Genomic DNA, 16,828 nt, shown 5'->3' with positions numbered 1-16,828 from the left:
GCGACGATTGCGGCTTTTAAACCATCAGACTGAGTATTTGTCATGCAAGGCAGTAAGTAGAATCAAATCCAATTGCATATAGAATTCATCTTGAGCTAAAAAATTACTATAACCATACTGCTCTAAAATGAGCATTGACCAAATGTACCTTTCATTAGCACAGTAGCTTCAAAAACACACTCACCATATACAAATAACAGTAACAACAATGTGTATTTTCAAGCATGATGTTTCGATATGTAGTTCAAGAGGAACAAAAAGCCAAAAGAGTGTATTCATTAGAGAAACTTTACTATTAACCATCACATGTAGTTATGTAGTATGCTTCACACCACCCAAAGATTTCTCCAACCAAGAAACACCAAGGTGAATGCATTGATAACACCCAGTTGTCCCTCAAGACTGCTGACTTGCATACTGTGCAATCTTCCTTTCAAGATCATTCTTGTCTGCCCCTACAACTCTATCAATCTCCTTACCATTTTTTATGAAGAAGAAACTTGGAACGCTACTAATATTCCAACGTGCAGCCACATCTCTCAGCTCATCAATGTCCACTTTTAAGAAAACAACTTTAGTATACTTCCCTGCTAAGCTTGTGTAAAGAGGAGAAATGAAGCGGCAGGGGCCACACCAGGTTGCAGTGAAGTACAGGATCACCAAGCGGGATAAATTAGAAGCAGCATTAAATTTGGTCTCCAACTCACTGGCAGAGTGAATACTAACAACTTGTCCTGTCAATCCAAAAATCACTGATGCAATTAGATTTTAAAAGTCTAGGAAATAATCTTCACCAACCATTCTTAACAAATTTATTTGTTTCTTTAACCTCCATATACACAGGAAAGGGCTTGCTCAACCACAGCTACCACAATGGACCATAGATCATGTCTATATATGGAGATAGTGAGCACCAAATAACAGTTAAGAAACACAGAATAACAGCTCCCTTCCAGTTATATTTGGACCTTTTACATCTTTTTCTTTTTCTTCTTATCAATAGTTTTTTTTTTTTTGGCTGAATGTTGAGGTGGATGAGTGGAGGTGAATGTTGCACAAGAGAAAAACAGTAATATAAATGCGGAAAAAAAATGCTGCTGCTATGAAAATGCTGAGGTGAACTGGTGGCAAAATTAGGGAGGTCAAAATTAGAAACTAACATACTTAGTTCCTTGATTCACACTGGTTGTCTCCAGCAGCTTGAACCCGGATTCCTCACATTAGGTGAAGGTACTCAAAAGCCAAAGAAAGAGCCAGAAGCTCAGAGTACTGGAATGATCATATAATGGGGAGTTTTAGGAACACCTTGCAAAGCTGTTTAAGAAGAGATGGAAGGAACCCCAAAAATCTGACAGCTGAAGGTTGGTAGCTGACCAATGCTAATGAGTCCTGAGCTCTAGAAGAAACGAAGTGAAAAAAATAGTACTGCAGCCCTGAGTGAAACGGATCTAACTTTTAAAGGACTTCCCAGATAACTGTGAATGTCAACTTCACTCCAAGGGAGCCACCACCATGTTGCTCACCAATACCTCCACTCACCCTTCTATAAAGAGGGTTAGACACGCTTATGGGTGAGAAAAGTTAGGAGTAGCAAAAATAGGTGACAAGTTGAGGCGAAGTCATTCAAGGTGTTCCATAGACGGCATTGTGAGGGAGATATGATGCAAACATTGAAGGTATAGAAGGCAAGTGGTAGGCGCAAATGACCTACGATGAGATGTTGACAGAAGCCACAAGGACACACACATACAAGGCAAGTGGTAGTGCAAATGACCTACGATGAGGTGTTGAAAGAAGCCATAACCACATACAGATAGAAGGCAAGTGGAAGGTGCAAATGACCTTCAATGATGCAAACATTGAAGCTCCCTCTCACATTGGCTTTCAAACCTTGCACCATCTTTACTCTATTCTCTTGTTCACACTTACCCAGATTCTGTCTTAATCACCTTATCCTCAAATTCTTCACTCTGTTGAGTGGTAAGGAAGCAAATTCCTAGCACTTTTTCAACATGATACCTTGTAGCTCTCATTTCGTTTCTTCCATCTAACATCATAAACAGAGTTTAAACCTTGCACCATCTTTACTCTACTCTCTTGTTCACCCTGCTTCTTTGTCTTTTACACCTTTCGTGAAACACTCCTCCACTCTGTTAAGCAGTTAGGAATCACATTCCTAGCCTTTTCTATCATTAAAACCATTGCTAGTTAAATTCTTAAATTATAGTTCCTCTATTACATCACCCTCCCCTGTATTCTAATTTATGGACTTCTCTTTCTTGATCAAAGTTTTCTCGACTTTCATGCATACAGTTTCTTCCCTTCAGGTGAGGTATGGTGGTTCTAATAGTTGACTCAGTTGGGAAAATTTTCTCAATACAAACTTACTAAAGAAGATCTGCATATCAAACTTATGGATCACCTGGACGAACAATTGGAAGCTGATTCTCTTACTGCTCAGGAGGAACCCTGTAAAATAGTCTTACTAACCCAGAAGTCTGTATGACTCTCTGTTCACATTACAGTAGCATTCTTCACATGTATCACCACCATTGATAAGGTAATGACCATTGACAATTGGTCTAGGAAAAACTACACCCAACAAAACTAGCGGGGGAAGTCAACCACCCAAAAATTACAAGTCATTTGTGGTGTGATCCTGGGGTTCGGAAAGGTTCACTATGGGCCCACCCAAACAAAAACAAACTCAAATAATGGGGTCAAAGGAAATTTTTTTAATTTCTGAGAAAAGTTAAGCCCTTAAGAGTAACATAATAGAGAAGGAGACAAAATCAGGAATTAATCCTCAATGGGAGAGGGAAATTCTAGAATTTAAGATATAATAGAATAAATAGAAACAAACTCAAGAGATAGGGGCTTTTTTAGGAAATTAACAACTATTGCCTTTATGAGGAATTAGAAGAATGTATCTTCTTCAACCTCATGATGGAACAACCAATCCAGCAGTAAACCAGTTAGTGCATTGGTCTGTGGGTGAGGGAACTCATGCATACAGGCTTCAATCAAGAAACTTAAAGGGTAAGTAGCTAACCCATTGACCAATGATCCTCAACCAACAATCAAACAAAACAGAAGTCCAAAATCAAGAAAAGACTTCCTGAAATTGGATCTGGTGGTAGAAGGGAATCAGTTCAGCAACTCAAGTCGATTCGCACAAGGCCCACAAGGTTTTGCTACCAGACTTCATGAGTTAGATCGCCCCAACAATAGGTATCAAGGTCCCAACTTTCGAAGAAGATTATATAAATAGAATATTGATTCATCAGTAAATGGGTTACTGTTACCACTTCGACAGAGAAAGGGTAGAAGCAGGAAGAAGGAGAAGAAAGAAGGGATAGGGAAGAGATGTCCCAGAGGGAAGGGAAGAGAAATGATAAGAGATGAGTATGGGTGGGTGGGTGGGTGGGTGGGGGGAGAAGGGAGGGTTGCACAAGCCACACAGGCTTCTTCAAACAACTTCCATTTTCATTCCATTACCTATTCTGCCCAATTATTGGGTTACAAGCATATTTATAAAAGTGAAATTAAAAGTTTCCTAATTATAGTCTAATGCTGAAATATAAGTAAAATCCAACTCTATCTCCCAATCATCTAACCCAATCTTAAACTATAATGGAATCAAACAGTAAGACTAAAAATGGAATGTAACTCTAACCTAAGTAAAATAAAAGATTACATGATAAATCCAAATAACTAAATAATAATCTACTAATATCCTACCAGACCAAAGACCCAAATTTGGATCCAGTTCTCGGTTTGAGTTTTCAAACAAGCTTGGACCCGGTCCAAAGAAATTGTCCTGCATCAATTTGTTTTCTAACGTGCATCTTAGAAGTTTGTGTATCCATGTGTTTCCTAAATCTTCCCGCATATTGATGTATATCCTCAATGTGTCTCTTATAATCACTTTACAATTTACTCTTGTCATCACTGATATCCACAACAAAAGCTATTTACCTCCTAAGGAGGCTTATGGACGTATTTCAGAGCCCACAAAAAGGACCTCCATATGGTCTTTATTGACCTAGAGAAAGCATATGACAGAGTACCGCGAGAGCTAATTTGGCATGTCCTAGATAAGATAATGAAAGATAACCTAGAGGGGGGGATGAATAGGTTATGCTAGTGAATTTAAAGTTTAAACATTTTCGATTAATGGTTCCCAAAAGTGATTGTAAATTAAAAATTGTGGAATAATAAAAAAGACAATCACACAACACCAAGGTTTATAGTGGTTCGATTCAATCTGAGTCTAGTCCACTCCCTACAAGTTTCACTTGTAAGGTATTCCACTAGCTCTTCCCTTTAAGTACAGTAGGTAGGGAGGAAACACATTTACAACTCTTTTTCTAGGATAAGAGAATCCTTTACAAAATCTCCTTTATAGGTAGAGAGAGACCTTTATAATCTTTTTTACGGATAAGAGAATCCATACAATCTCTTTACAGGATGAGAGGGTCCTTTCAAATCTCTTTTCAGGGAGAGAGAGACATTGATGTAGGGGATTCCTCGGTGACTAAGTCTCCTACAAGATTAACTAACTAGGTAGGGGTAACTCAAGGGACTTGGGTAGATAGGACAAAGAAACTCAGCAAACAAAATTAAGCATGCAAAATAGAATGAGACTAATAAACAAAGTAGCAAAAAACAACAATAATCTAGGCGGAAAAACACAAACTCTTACTTAAGCTTCAAGTGGGGACATGGGGAAGAGAACAAACGTCATACGAATGTTAGGTTCAGCACAAATCAATCCAAACACCAAATAGGATATGCAAACAATCAATGTCCTCTAGCAGCCAACTAAAATAGAAAAATCAGAAAAAGTTTTTGGAAACATAACAGTGACGAAACGTCTTAAAACAATGGGTAAAAATAGACATAAGCAAAAGGGCATAGGTTGGTTTCAATGTTAATGGGCTGCAACATGTAACAGGGATATATAGAGGTGGGAGGAGTTTAGTTTAATTAGTTACCTTGTTGCTATCATGGTCTGAGGAGTAAAGAAGAAGTCGAAGTCCTCCAAAATAAAGAGTTGCAGTCCAACCTTGGTTGATGAAGAAAATCCAGCTTGTTGTGTAGTGATCCTTGTTGTTGCCGATGGAGCTTGTGTGGGTGATGAAGCTTTCAACAGCTCACGAATAGTGGATACAGCAGGAGCAGTAACCGAGAGACAAAGGATGAGAGAGAGAGAGCCGTGAGAGAGAGAGGAGGCGTGAAACAGAGGGAGACCGAGAGTGACAGATGAGAAGAGGGAGAGGGGAGAGAGAGAAATCAGGGGGGGTTGGGGCTGTTTTGCCTTCAATATTCTTCATTCATTGATTCTCATTGCGGCCAATGGCCTTACATAAATAATAGGATAATTACTAAAAAAGAAAAAGGCTAATCTAGAACAAAATCTCAGAAATAAAGAAGCTTCCTAAGAAAAAACAAAAAGGAATGTTATTTAGTTTCCTACTGAACTCAATGACCTAAATAAACAAAATCCTAGGAAATAAAATTACTAACATATCAGATTTGGTGGGGACCATACAATCTTGGCAAAGAAAGGAAGGAGAGGACTCGATCCAGCGCTGGGAAGGCTGGACCGAGCCTTCCTCTTCTTTCCTTTTTTCTTCCTCTTTCTAATCCTCCAACCACAAAGAATGTTGGGTCTTCTTCTTCCTTCGGCTGTACCTCTTGATGTCCCCATCAGACATTTATAATCTTGTTCACGGATAAGAGAATCCTACACACTTGTTTAAGTACAGTTTAGAACAATTGTGTAAACCAAATGTCCAATTCAGAGTTTAACCAACTCTTGGACAAAAACAAATTTAAAGTGGAATAGAAAGGTTCGAATTTACCTCGTGTAGTGCTTGCAATGATATATAAGAATGCACCTTGTTGTCTTCTCAATGCTTGTAGAACGCTAAATAATGGAGAAGACTTGTGTAGAGAGAGTTGAGTTCTTCTTTGAAGATATGCTCAAATAGCAAGACTACTCAACTACATAACTTCCTTTTCTTCACTCTAATTCTCAATTGATGCACTTGGATGTGTAGTATTGAATGTTTTTTAGGTTCATTAAACACTACCCAAGTGTGGGTATTTATATAGGCAGAGTCTAAGCTTCATTAGGATAATAAAATCACCCAATTTGGAAGGAGAATAATTTCTAGCGGATAGAAATTTTCTCAACCAACAATTGCCGCTTCCAAGTCCAGTTGTACGAAAGTAGCCGTTAGACTCAAATATAGTTGTTGGGGCTCTTTGGAGGTGAACCCGCAGTTTCCGCTTCCAACCGAAAGTTGTTGGTTGCTCTCTATGGACTAATAAAAACACAATCATTCGATCCGGAATTGATCTGGCTAGACGATTCAATTTTCGGTTAAATCCGATAGTTGCCAGATGGTTTATGTTTCCAATTTCTGATGCAAAAACCATCACAGAGATCAAGCAGCAGTTGCCGGTTGGGCTCTATTTTGTGTTTTGACTGTTGTCATACTAACCAGTCGTCAGTGTTTTGACCAAAACTTTTCGGTCCGACCTCGGATTGACATGAAATCAGTTGTGTTGGAATCGTGCCTCGATTTCCTACAACTTCCATGAGGGGTTCATATCTTGATACTAACTTTAAGGTTACCCAAAATGCCCTTGAGTCAGGTCATTGTGGTTTTCACAGAATATTACTAGAATACATTTTTCTTAGTATGTTCCATACCACCTAAGGACTTTCATACTTGCTCAATGTATGTTCTAAGGTCATTCTAGTATAATGTTATGTAATGCATGAGGTGCGTGCATATATAAAGAGTATACAATATACAAGGTGTATTGGCCTATCCTAGGGTCTTCATCTTGAGTCTTGAAGTCTTCATCTTTAGTTCCACTCTTGGCACTTCTTCTTCCATTCTTCTTGATTGCAATTCCATGTCTTTGAGCTTCATGTCTTGACATCTTGAAGCTTGAATTCTTATGATATCTTCTTCAAGCATTGATACCAACTTGTTGATACACCTAATTTGATGACTTCAATCTTTATTTCTTCCTTTCATTCATCAAATTCGATCTTCGATATGAAGTCTCTACAAAACAATACTTGACGGCAAATTGTGAAATACCTTCATATGTTTGTTATCATCAAAACCAACTATAAGAGTGTGGGCATATCCCTAACAATCTCTCCCTTTTTTATGATGACAAACAGATGATTCTCAAATAAAATAAATAATCAATTATCAATAAATTGGATAATCATTTCACAATTTCTCCCCCCTTTGTTAACAGCAAAAAATGGGGTTTAAAATTTTTTATATTGTCTTTCTCCCTTTTTAACATTGACAATGAGTGTGGGCAAAATAGCTCCCCCTAAGGGTATGCTTAAGAGAAGAAAAATAAGCATGTAGTCAAGACTAAGACATGCTCCCCCTAAGCATATGCATCGTATAAAAAAACATTCAAATAACAAGTATTAAGGTGAAGCTCCCCCTAACAATATGCAATAGATGTTCAGGAAGCTAACATACATTCAAGTAAGATAGAACATTAAAATTCTAAGATGGATGTCAAATCAACCATCCATGCATCATCCATCTTTCACCTTGGCTCTTTAGGCCAATAGAATCAAGCATATAGTCGTCTCCATAGTCTCATGGGTCCATCCATGTTGCAATCAAAATATCCCTTAGGTTTCTAAACCCTTCTAGGTGTGTGAGGTCTAAATGATGTGTACGGCCAATGTGAATCATATATTTCATAATGTGCAAGTGGCCTATAAGTTTTAACATCTTTTTGAGTGTTATATGGTCTATAAAGTGGATGAGGCCTTTGTGGTGCATATGATTGTTGTGGAGCATGTGACCTATGATGTGTTTGTGGCCAATAAGGAGTAGGTGGTCTGAATTCCCTTTGAGATTTGGAATTCCTTTGAGGTCTATCATGCCTCTTGGAGGGAGTGTAATAATATGCATAATGGTTATTGTTCCTTTTTAGAACTTTCCTTTGGTTTTGTTGGGATTTTTTCAACTTAGCATGGCAATGCTCAATGGTATGACCTTTCCTTTTGCAATATCTACAAACAATGTATGAAGAGGAGAGATTATTAGTATGGTGGGTCACATTTGGTGCTCTATCTTTTGGAGTAGTCACATTTTCTTTTCCTTTACTTTGATGTGGTGCCCCATCGTCATAGTCAAGTCCTTCTTTGTGTTGAGGACTCTTGCCTTGGGATCCTAATAGGGTATCCAAGGTCTTTTGTCCTTTGGTGAAGGTGTGTAGAGTGTATTTCAATGTATCATTTTCTTTTTCTAATTCATCCACTTAGGAGGTCAAGATTCCTATTCTATTATTCAAGTGTTTTACCTCCTTCTCTAAACACAGGTTGGAAGTCTCCAATTGAAGGTTATCCTCATAAAGAGGTTCAAAGGCTCCTTAGAGGTCATCTTCATCTAAATCATCATTATCAATAGATTTGCAAATTTGAGAGTTTACCTCATTTTCTTCATCCCCATGTGCTATGAGCGCCAAGTTTGTGAACCTGATCTAAATTGTTATTGTTGCCTTCATCATCACTTGTATCCCAAGTTGATTCGGAAACATAAACCTTCTTTTTATTTTCCAATTTTGGACAATCGGGTTTTAAGTCGCCAGGCTTCCTACATTTATAACAAACAACATTCTTTTTATTAGTATATAGATCTTTGTCCTTTGAAAAATATTTCCTTTGTTCTCCTTGTGGGTTTGACTCTTGTATTGCTTGCTCCCCTTATTCTTCCAGAACTTGTAGAATTTTCTAGTGACACGTGATAGTTCCTCTTTTATGTCAAATTCTTCATCATCATTGTCATTGCTTACTTCTTCAATGGTTTGGGAAGATTTTAGTGCAATGGTCTTTCTCTTGTTTTCTGGAGTTTGTTTATCAGCTATCAACTCCACTTCATGGGTTTGTAGAGATCCCAACAAGTAGTCGAGCGAGATCTTTGTTAGATCCCTAGCTTCTTCTATGACTGTCTTCTTGGGTTTCCAAGCTGTTGGCAAAGCTCTCAAGATTTTTCTCACTCTTTCAGCATTAGTGTAGGTCTTTCCTAGGCTCTTAAGACTATTTACAATGTTGGTAAAGCAAGTAAACATCTCAGAGATGGTTTCATTTTCATACATTGTAAATGATTCGTAATTTGAAACTAATTTGTCTACTTTTCTTTCCTTTACTTCCTCTGTGTTTTCATGAGTAACTACAAGCATGTCCTAAATTTCTTTGGCTGATTCACATGCTATGATTCGGTTGAATTCTTCTTCGTTGAGAGCACACTGGAGGAAGGTAATTGCCCTGAAGTTGTATTGGATGAGGGTAAATTCATCGGCCGTCCATTCCTTTTCTTCTTTGGGTGCCGTCTTCCCTTCAACTTCTTTGGTAATGATGTATGGTCCTTCTTCTATGGCTCTCCATACGAAGATGTTATGACCGCACACAAAATTCTTAAATCTGCACTTCTAAAAAGAGAAATTTGTTCCATTAAAGTAAAGGGGTCTTGAGGCATTCATGCCCTCTGGTGGTCCTTGGGATGTGACCATGGTCTTTGACTCACGTTAAGTCTAAAATAGTCTTAAAATTTTTGAACTCCCGCTCTGATACCAATTGAAAGACAACCTAGAGGGGGGTGAATAGGTTATGATAGTGTATTTAAACATTTTCGATTAATGGTTCCCAAAAGTGATTGTAAATTAAAAACTGTGGAATAATAAAATAGACACAATCACACAACACCAAGGTTTATAGTGGTTCGACTCAATCCGAGTCTAGTCTACTCCCTACAAGTTCCACTTGTAAGGTATTCCACAAGCTCTTCCCTTTCAGTACAGTAGGTAGGGAGGAAAAACCTTTACAACTCTTTTTCCAGGATAAGAGAATCCTTTACAAAATCTCCTTTACAGGTAGAGAGAGACCTTTATAATCTTTTTCACGGATAAGAGAATCCTTATAATCTCTTCACAAGATGAGAGGGTCCTTTCAAATCTCTTTTCAGGTAGAGAGAGACCTTTATAATCTTTTTCCCGGATAAAAGAATCATACACACTAGTCTAAGTACAGTTTAGAACAATTGTATAAACCAAATGTCCAATTCAGAGTTTACCCAACTCTTGGACAAAAACAAATTTAAAGTGGAATAGAAAGGTTCGAGTTTACCTCGTGCGGTGTGTGCAATGAAATGAAATGCAATGATATAAAAGAATGCACCTTGTTGCCTTCTCAATGCTTGTAGAACGCCAAATAATGGAGAAGACTTGTGTAGAGCGAGTTAAGTTCTTCTTTGAAGATATGCTCAAATAGCAAGACTAGAACTCAACCATATAACTTCCTTTTCTTCACTTTAATCCTCAATTGATGCACTTGGATGTGTAGTATTAAATGTTTTTGAGGTTCATTAAACACTACCCAAGTGTGGGTATTTATATAGGCAGAGTCTAGGCTTTATTAGGGTAATAAAATCACCCAATTTGGAAGGAGAATAATTTCTAACAGATAGAAATTTTCTCAACCGGCAGTTGTCGCTTCCAAGTCCAGTTGCACGAAAGTAGCCGTTAGACTCAAAATATAGCCGTTGGGGGTCTTTGGAGGTGAATCCGCAGTTTCCGCTTCCAACCGGAAGTTACCGGTTGCTCTCTGTGGGCTTATCAAAACACAGTCATTTGATCTGGATTGATCCGGTTAGCCGGTTCAATTTCCATTTAAATCTAGCAGTTGTCAGATGGCTTCTGTTTCCATTTTCTGATGGAAAAACCATCACAGAGATCAAGCAGCAGTTGCCGGTTGGGCTCTGTTTTGTGTTTTGACTGTTGTCATACTAACTAGTCATCAGTGTTTTGATCATAACTTTTCAGTCTGATTTCAGATTGACATGAAATCAGTTGCGTTGGAATCGTGACTCAATTTCCTACAACTTCCATAAAGGGTTCATATTTTGATACCAACTTTAACGTTACCCAAAATACCCTTAAGTCAAGTCATTGTGGTTTTCACAGAATATTATTAGAATACATTTTTCTTAGTATGTTCCATACCACCTAAGGACTTTCATACTTGCTCAATTTATGTTCTAAGGTCATTCTAGTATGATGTTATGTAATGCATGAAATGCGTGCATATATAAAGAGTGTACAATATACAAAGTGTACTGGCCTATCCTAGGGTCTTCACCTTGAATCTTGAAGTCTTCATCTTTAGTTCCACTCTTGGCACTTCTTCTATTCTTCTTTATTGCAATTCCATGTCTTTGAGCTTCATATCTTGACATCTTGTAGCTTGAATTCTTATGATATCTTCTTCAAGCATTGATACCAACTTGTTGATACATCTCATTTGATGACTTCAATCTTTATTTCTTCCTTTCATTCATCAAATTCGATCTTTGATATGAAGTCTCTATAAAACAATACTTGACGGCAAATTGTGAAATACCTTCATATGTTTGTTATCATCAAAACTAACTATAGGAGTGTGGGCATATCCCTAACAGATAAGGGATAAGATCAACTATATAGATATAATTAAAGGCATGTACGAGGGAATGGTGACGAACGTCAAAACGGAAGAGGGGCAAAGTAACAAATTTCCAATCACAATTGAGTTACACCAAGGATCTGCTCTAAGTCCTTACTTGTTTGCACTCATTATGGATGATTTAACCAAGCACATTCAAGACTCAGTTCCGTGGTATATCATGTATGCTATTTGCCGATGATATTGTGCTGATATATGAAACCGTGGATAGGATTAATAATAAATTAGAGCTATGAAGATCAAACTTGGAATCAAGAGGTTTTAGGTTAAGCAGAACGAAGACAAAATATATGATGTGCCCCTTCAGTCAATCTAGAGGAGGGGAGGGAGTAGTAAAGCTTGAGGAACAAGAACTACCACGGAGGAACTGTTTTAAATACCTGAGGTCCATCATTGACAAAGAGGGGGATATCAAAGATGATGTTTCTCATTGGATTAAAGTGAGGTGGATGAAATGGAAAGGTGCATCGAGAGTGTTATATGACAAAAGAATACCTATTAAACTCAAGGGAAAATTTTACAGGATAGTTATACGACTAGCTATGACGTATGGAGCGGAATGTTAGGCAGTCAAGAAGAGTACTTTGAAACAAAATTGAGTGTAGCGGAGATGAGAATGTTGCTAGTCCTGTGTGGCAAGACCAAAAGAGATAAGGTAAAAAATGAGCATATTAGAAATGATTTGGGGGTTGCACCAATCCAAGACAAACTCCGTGAGAGCCAATTGAGGTGGTATAGCCATGTGCAACGGAGACCTATGGAGGCCCCAGTAAGGAAGAGTGATCAGATTCATTTAGAGGGAGCTAGAAAAGGTAGGGGTAAGCCAAAGATGACTATTAACAAAGTGGTGCGAAACGACATGCAAACCGTAGGGCTTAACTCTAGTATGACTTCGGATAGAGTTACGTGGAGGACAAGGACCAGTGCTACCAAGCCCCTATAGAGGATGTTCCCATGATGCATCTTTCTATACTCCTGTACTTCTTTTATCCCCAAATCTCTTCTTTAACCGCTCCTTTATGCTTCTTTACTTTTCCTTATTGGATCCCTGTAGCCGACCCCATTCAGTTGGGATAAGGTTTTGATTGTTGTTGTTGTGGGATAGAACTCCCATCCCTTGTAAGCACTCAGTTTTCCCATCAATTTACAGTCAAGCACATTGATACTAAACTAAAAGTTGCATACCATCTTGTAAAGAAGTGGGCTCTGAATCCTGCATCAAAACATAAGAATTACATGAATTAGAGTATTGCCATAAAGGGTTGAATTGAGAAAAGAATATCAACATTCACTAATAGGAAAATAAAGATTGATTAATTGAAAATACAAAATCACAAACTTACAGATCTTTTTACTGACGAATGTGCCTTTGCTTTCTCCCTCTCATAAGCAGCCTACAAGAAATTATAAATATTTCAGCCAAAACAACGAATTAATTACCAAGTGAATGGCAGTTATCTTTATAAATAAACTCTCTTTCAAGTACTTGAGCTTCAGCTCGCCGTCTCTCCCGTTCACGTTCTGCTTTCTTTAGTTCCCTCTCCTTTCTTAACCGCTCATATTTCCTGCGATGCTCCTCAATTTTGTGCGCATTAGGTTCAACCTACAATTGAAATATATAATCAACAACTTCTTCACTGGCCAAATACAAACTACGTATAATTTATGGGAAACTTCCCCCTTAGAGGTCTCTCATATATCTACACATGCTCTGTCATTCACATGTTCAGACGCGGGCACACAGCTAAACATTTGAACGTTCATTCAGATATGGTTGTGCTCTGGAATAAAAGATTTAGAATAGAAGTCTTTCTTTTTTCTCTTTAATACCATGCTTTGACATAGATCTGGCCCAGTCCACCAAGTCAAAAAGGTTGACCTGTCAGTAGCAGTCAAAGGGTTGGGGCCTGCATGATAACCATTCTGTTTCTGGGCTAAATTTCTATCCAGAAATGACTTCTTGTATTTCTGTTTCTAGGCCATATTTTTGGGCAAAAAAAAAAAAAATAGTTTGATAGCATGTAGTAATTTCTACTTCTGGGCTAGAAAAGAAATAGAAATGCATTTCTTAAGTGCATATTAACTTCTGTGTGTGGAACTTATTTAAATTTATAAAATGTCATTCAATACCCAAAATTTTGGCATAAAGAGCAGTGGTGGTGGTGGTGGTGGTGGCGGTGGCGGTGGAGGCGGTTGCGATGGTGGTGGCAGTAGCGGTGGAGATGGAGGTAGAGAAGGTGGTGGTGGTGGAGGAAGTTGCATTGGATGTTTTTTTTTATTTTTAACATGAAATTACTTCTTTGCCCATTAAATTAATCATGTGTTCATTAAAGAGCAACCCCCTGTTTCTCCTTTTTATTTATGGGATAGAAAAGTTCCTAAAAGATGCTTCTTTTTTTCTATTTCCCAACCTTTTGGTCATGGTTCATTGCCAAGAACAAAAAATGAACCGGCGTTGGCAAACGGATTTCTATTCTTTTTTTGTTCCCAAAACCAAAGAAATTGAGAAATCGAGAAACATAATGGTAATCCTGCAAGCCCTGATGGCTCGGTGGGATTTTACCCAAACAAAAATCATCTCCTGAGCTATCCTTAATCTGCATTAAGTTCAACTTCCTTTATTGACATATACTATCAAAACTCCATGCATTGATTTGCTTTCACCTTTGATCAGAAATTGGGAAATGTTGCATTCCCGAATGTCCCAATATATGCCAAATGTAGATGGCATTAAATATATGGGCAAGAGATCACTGCCTGGTGGTATGGCCCCCGTGCTGAGAGCATGCATACGGGCATCAACATGCATAGGATTTCTTATATCACAAGGGGTAGGGCGGTAATTTCGCGTGCTCCTGTGTTTGGGTGCCCTGGTCAAGTGACCAAGCAGCATTCTTTTTCCATTTATATAGTTGTGTGCCCAAATCATTGATTCCGTGTGACACACCATATTTGTCTCACCACATAACACCATTCTCCAATGTCCATGTCGGAGAGATCATAGCAAATTACCTTCTTAAGAGCTGAACCAATTTCCTCATCATAATCCAAGTTTGAGGCTACATGAAGATCCTTAGTCGCCTCTTCCCATTGGCCCAGCATGGCCTTTGCAATTCCTCGAAATTTGTGCCCTTTGGCTGAATCAGAATTTATCTAGGCCATAACAAAAGAAAGGTAAGGTAATTCGAGGCAACCTATCATGCCTTGTCAAATTGATTCAACCATGTTTTAAGGAAATAAGAGAAAAACCTCGAGAGCAGCATTTGCATCACGAATAGCAGCATTTGGCTTATTCATTTTCACATAGACACTAGCTGAAGGTAAATAGTGAGCCATCAGCTTTCCAGAAGAAGCACATAAAGCATGCAACAGTCATCATTAGGTGCAAATAAACCTCTGGCTATTAAAGGAGGAAGAAACTTACCTCTAGTTGCATATAAGATGGCAGAACTAGGATTCAACAAGATTGCTCCAGTTAAATGTTCAATGGCTTCATCCAGCTTACCTGTAAAACACACAGCTCAGCCAATAAATAAAATGCCATATTAGCATAATGAAGAATAATAATCAGGATCAAACTTGGAGCATGCCTTCAGAGAGAGCATCCATAGCTTTCAATTTGGACATTTGAGCAGCATCTCGATTTTCCTCCGTAACCTCTACAGAGGGATCCCCCATCTACATTAAAAAATTACAAGGGGCTACCTAAGCAAAATTCAAGCACCAAAATGGAAACCTGAAGCAATCTTTCAGAACAAAAATGGAAACTAGACTTTAACTTCATGACCCATTAAACTGTTTCAAGTCCCACCTTCTGCGGAGGATCATTATCGGGTTCTAGAACAGCAGCATTATCCAACTCAATATCCGATTCAACAAGTTCATCCTCCAAACTACCACGATCAGCATGTTCCTCAGGATTGGATGAATCATCATCGCTTTCATCCTGCATATTAGTCCTCTTCTATCATGAATACATAAATTTCTAAAATTTTGATGCAGAAGAAGTGTAAATCTCAAAAAAAAAAAAAAAAAATATATATATATATATAGCACAAAACATCAGCAATTAAACTTCCAAAATCCAAAATTTCAGCATAAGAATTAAGAATTAGATAAAATTTTCATCAGACAAACGATAAGGTAATCAAAAAACACTATAGAAACACAAAATACCAAAAATAGATAGTTTAAGTGACCAAGTAAAAGAACCTTTCTCTACCAAAGTAAGCTAAGTAAGAAGTCTTACAGGTTCTGTATCTTCTGGAATTCGAGCTCCAAGGCTGGAACAACACCATTAGAAGAGAAAAAAAAATCTTAAAACATGCAATTCAAATCCCAACACCATCCCTCTCCCACCCTCTCCCCTTTCCAAATATTTCAAAGAATTAAGAGCAGAGAGAGAGAGAGAGGCACCTTTGGAGATAACTCTTGAAGAACCCTAAAGAAGGGTCGTTAATGATTGAAGGGTTTGATTTCAACTTATTGACGAACAGCTTCAGCTCTGCAACCTTCGAAGCATCCATCTCTTCCGCCCTTTCTCTCTATTCTTTCTCTCTCTTGGCAGCCGGCCCTTCTAGTATCCAGCGGGACTAGAACGCAACGAATATAAAAATACGTTTACGATATACTACTAGTCATCCGCATTGTGTGTGATGTACGGCACTCTCTCTGACCGACCTATCACATTTCAATGGGTTGATCTAAGTGGTCAAGCTGGAACGCTGTCTAGGGTTGACCATATGCACCTAGTGGTGCAACGGTTCAAAATGGGCTGGGTTTTAAAAAACTAGGCCCATATTAGGTTCCTAGGGCTCGGCCCAGCTCAATCCGGACAAAGGTTGGGCTGGTACCAAGGTTTTAAAACTTGGTATCGGTATCAGTCATAGCTGAAACTGATACGATACGGATCGGTATCGGTAAAGATCAGTCAGGGATCGGTTAAGGATCGAAAATCGTACAGTTTTCCCGGATCGGTAACTTTTTTTTTAAATCTAAAAAAAAAAACCTAAAAAATAAGTTAATTAGGGTGTTCTTTTTCGGGATTCTCTTGATGTCAATCTTAATATCTATCAATCAGAGCATCTTGAAATTCAATCGGACAAAAGAGAAAAGAGAAATGAAGGAGAAACGGAGGTTTGAATTCGATCTCATAGGCAGAACTTGTTCATTGTTCTGTAAATTCAATTTTTCGGATTGGCGACTGCATCTCTGCAGATTGAAAATTCATTTTTTTGTAGAAGTTCTTTTGATTTATAGTTTCTGAAA

The 16,828-nt window shown here is 38.2% G+C and overlaps 1 protein-coding gene across 1 annotated transcript; it reads right to left on the bottom strand.

Annotated features, from left to right (window-relative positions):
• Positions 1-134: 134 nt before the first annotated feature.
• Positions 135-16,145, bottom strand: LOC122077569 (TPR repeat-containing thioredoxin TDX). The gene is made up of 11 exons (XM_042643541.1): positions 15,977-16,145; positions 15,810-15,843; positions 15,372-15,506; positions 15,151-15,238; positions 14,985-15,065; positions 14,810-14,874; positions 14,573-14,713; positions 13,047-13,163; positions 12,904-12,954; positions 12,746-12,773; positions 135-734 (listed from the first exon to the last, which is right to left on the bottom strand). The coding sequence occupies exons 1-11, from the start codon at positions 16,084-16,086 to the stop codon at positions 397-399; spliced, it is 1,188 nt and encodes a 395-aa protein (XP_042499475.1). The 5' UTR covers positions 16,087-16,145; the 3' UTR covers positions 135-396.
• Between the last annotated feature and the right edge of the window lie 683 nt (positions 16,146-16,828).

This window comes from Macadamia integrifolia, chromosome 1 (assembly GCF_013358625.1).
Source record: "Macadamia integrifolia cultivar HAES 741 chromosome 1, SCU_Mint_v3, whole genome shotgun sequence".
NCBI lineage: Eukaryota > Viridiplantae > Streptophyta > Magnoliopsida > Proteales > Proteaceae > Macadamia > Macadamia integrifolia.
Note: the sequence above shows the minus strand (reverse complement) of the source record. Positions and strands in the feature narration are given on the sequence as shown.

Excerpts from the sequence above, each read along its gene's own strand:
- LOC122077569 (XM_042643541.1), bottom strand. The coding sequence starts at position 16,086 with ATGGATGCTTCGAAGGTTGCAGAGCTGAAGCTGTTCGTCAATAAGTTG. Across the intron at positions 14,875-14,984 it reads CATCTTATATGCAACTAGAG|CTAGTGTCTATGTGAAAATG; the intron begins GTAAGTTTCTTC and ends ATTTACCTTCAG. Across the intron at positions 12,774-12,903 it reads ATTCGTCAGTAAAAAGATCT|GATTCAGAGCCCACTTCTTT; the intron begins GTAAGTTTGTGA and ends GTTTTGATGCAG.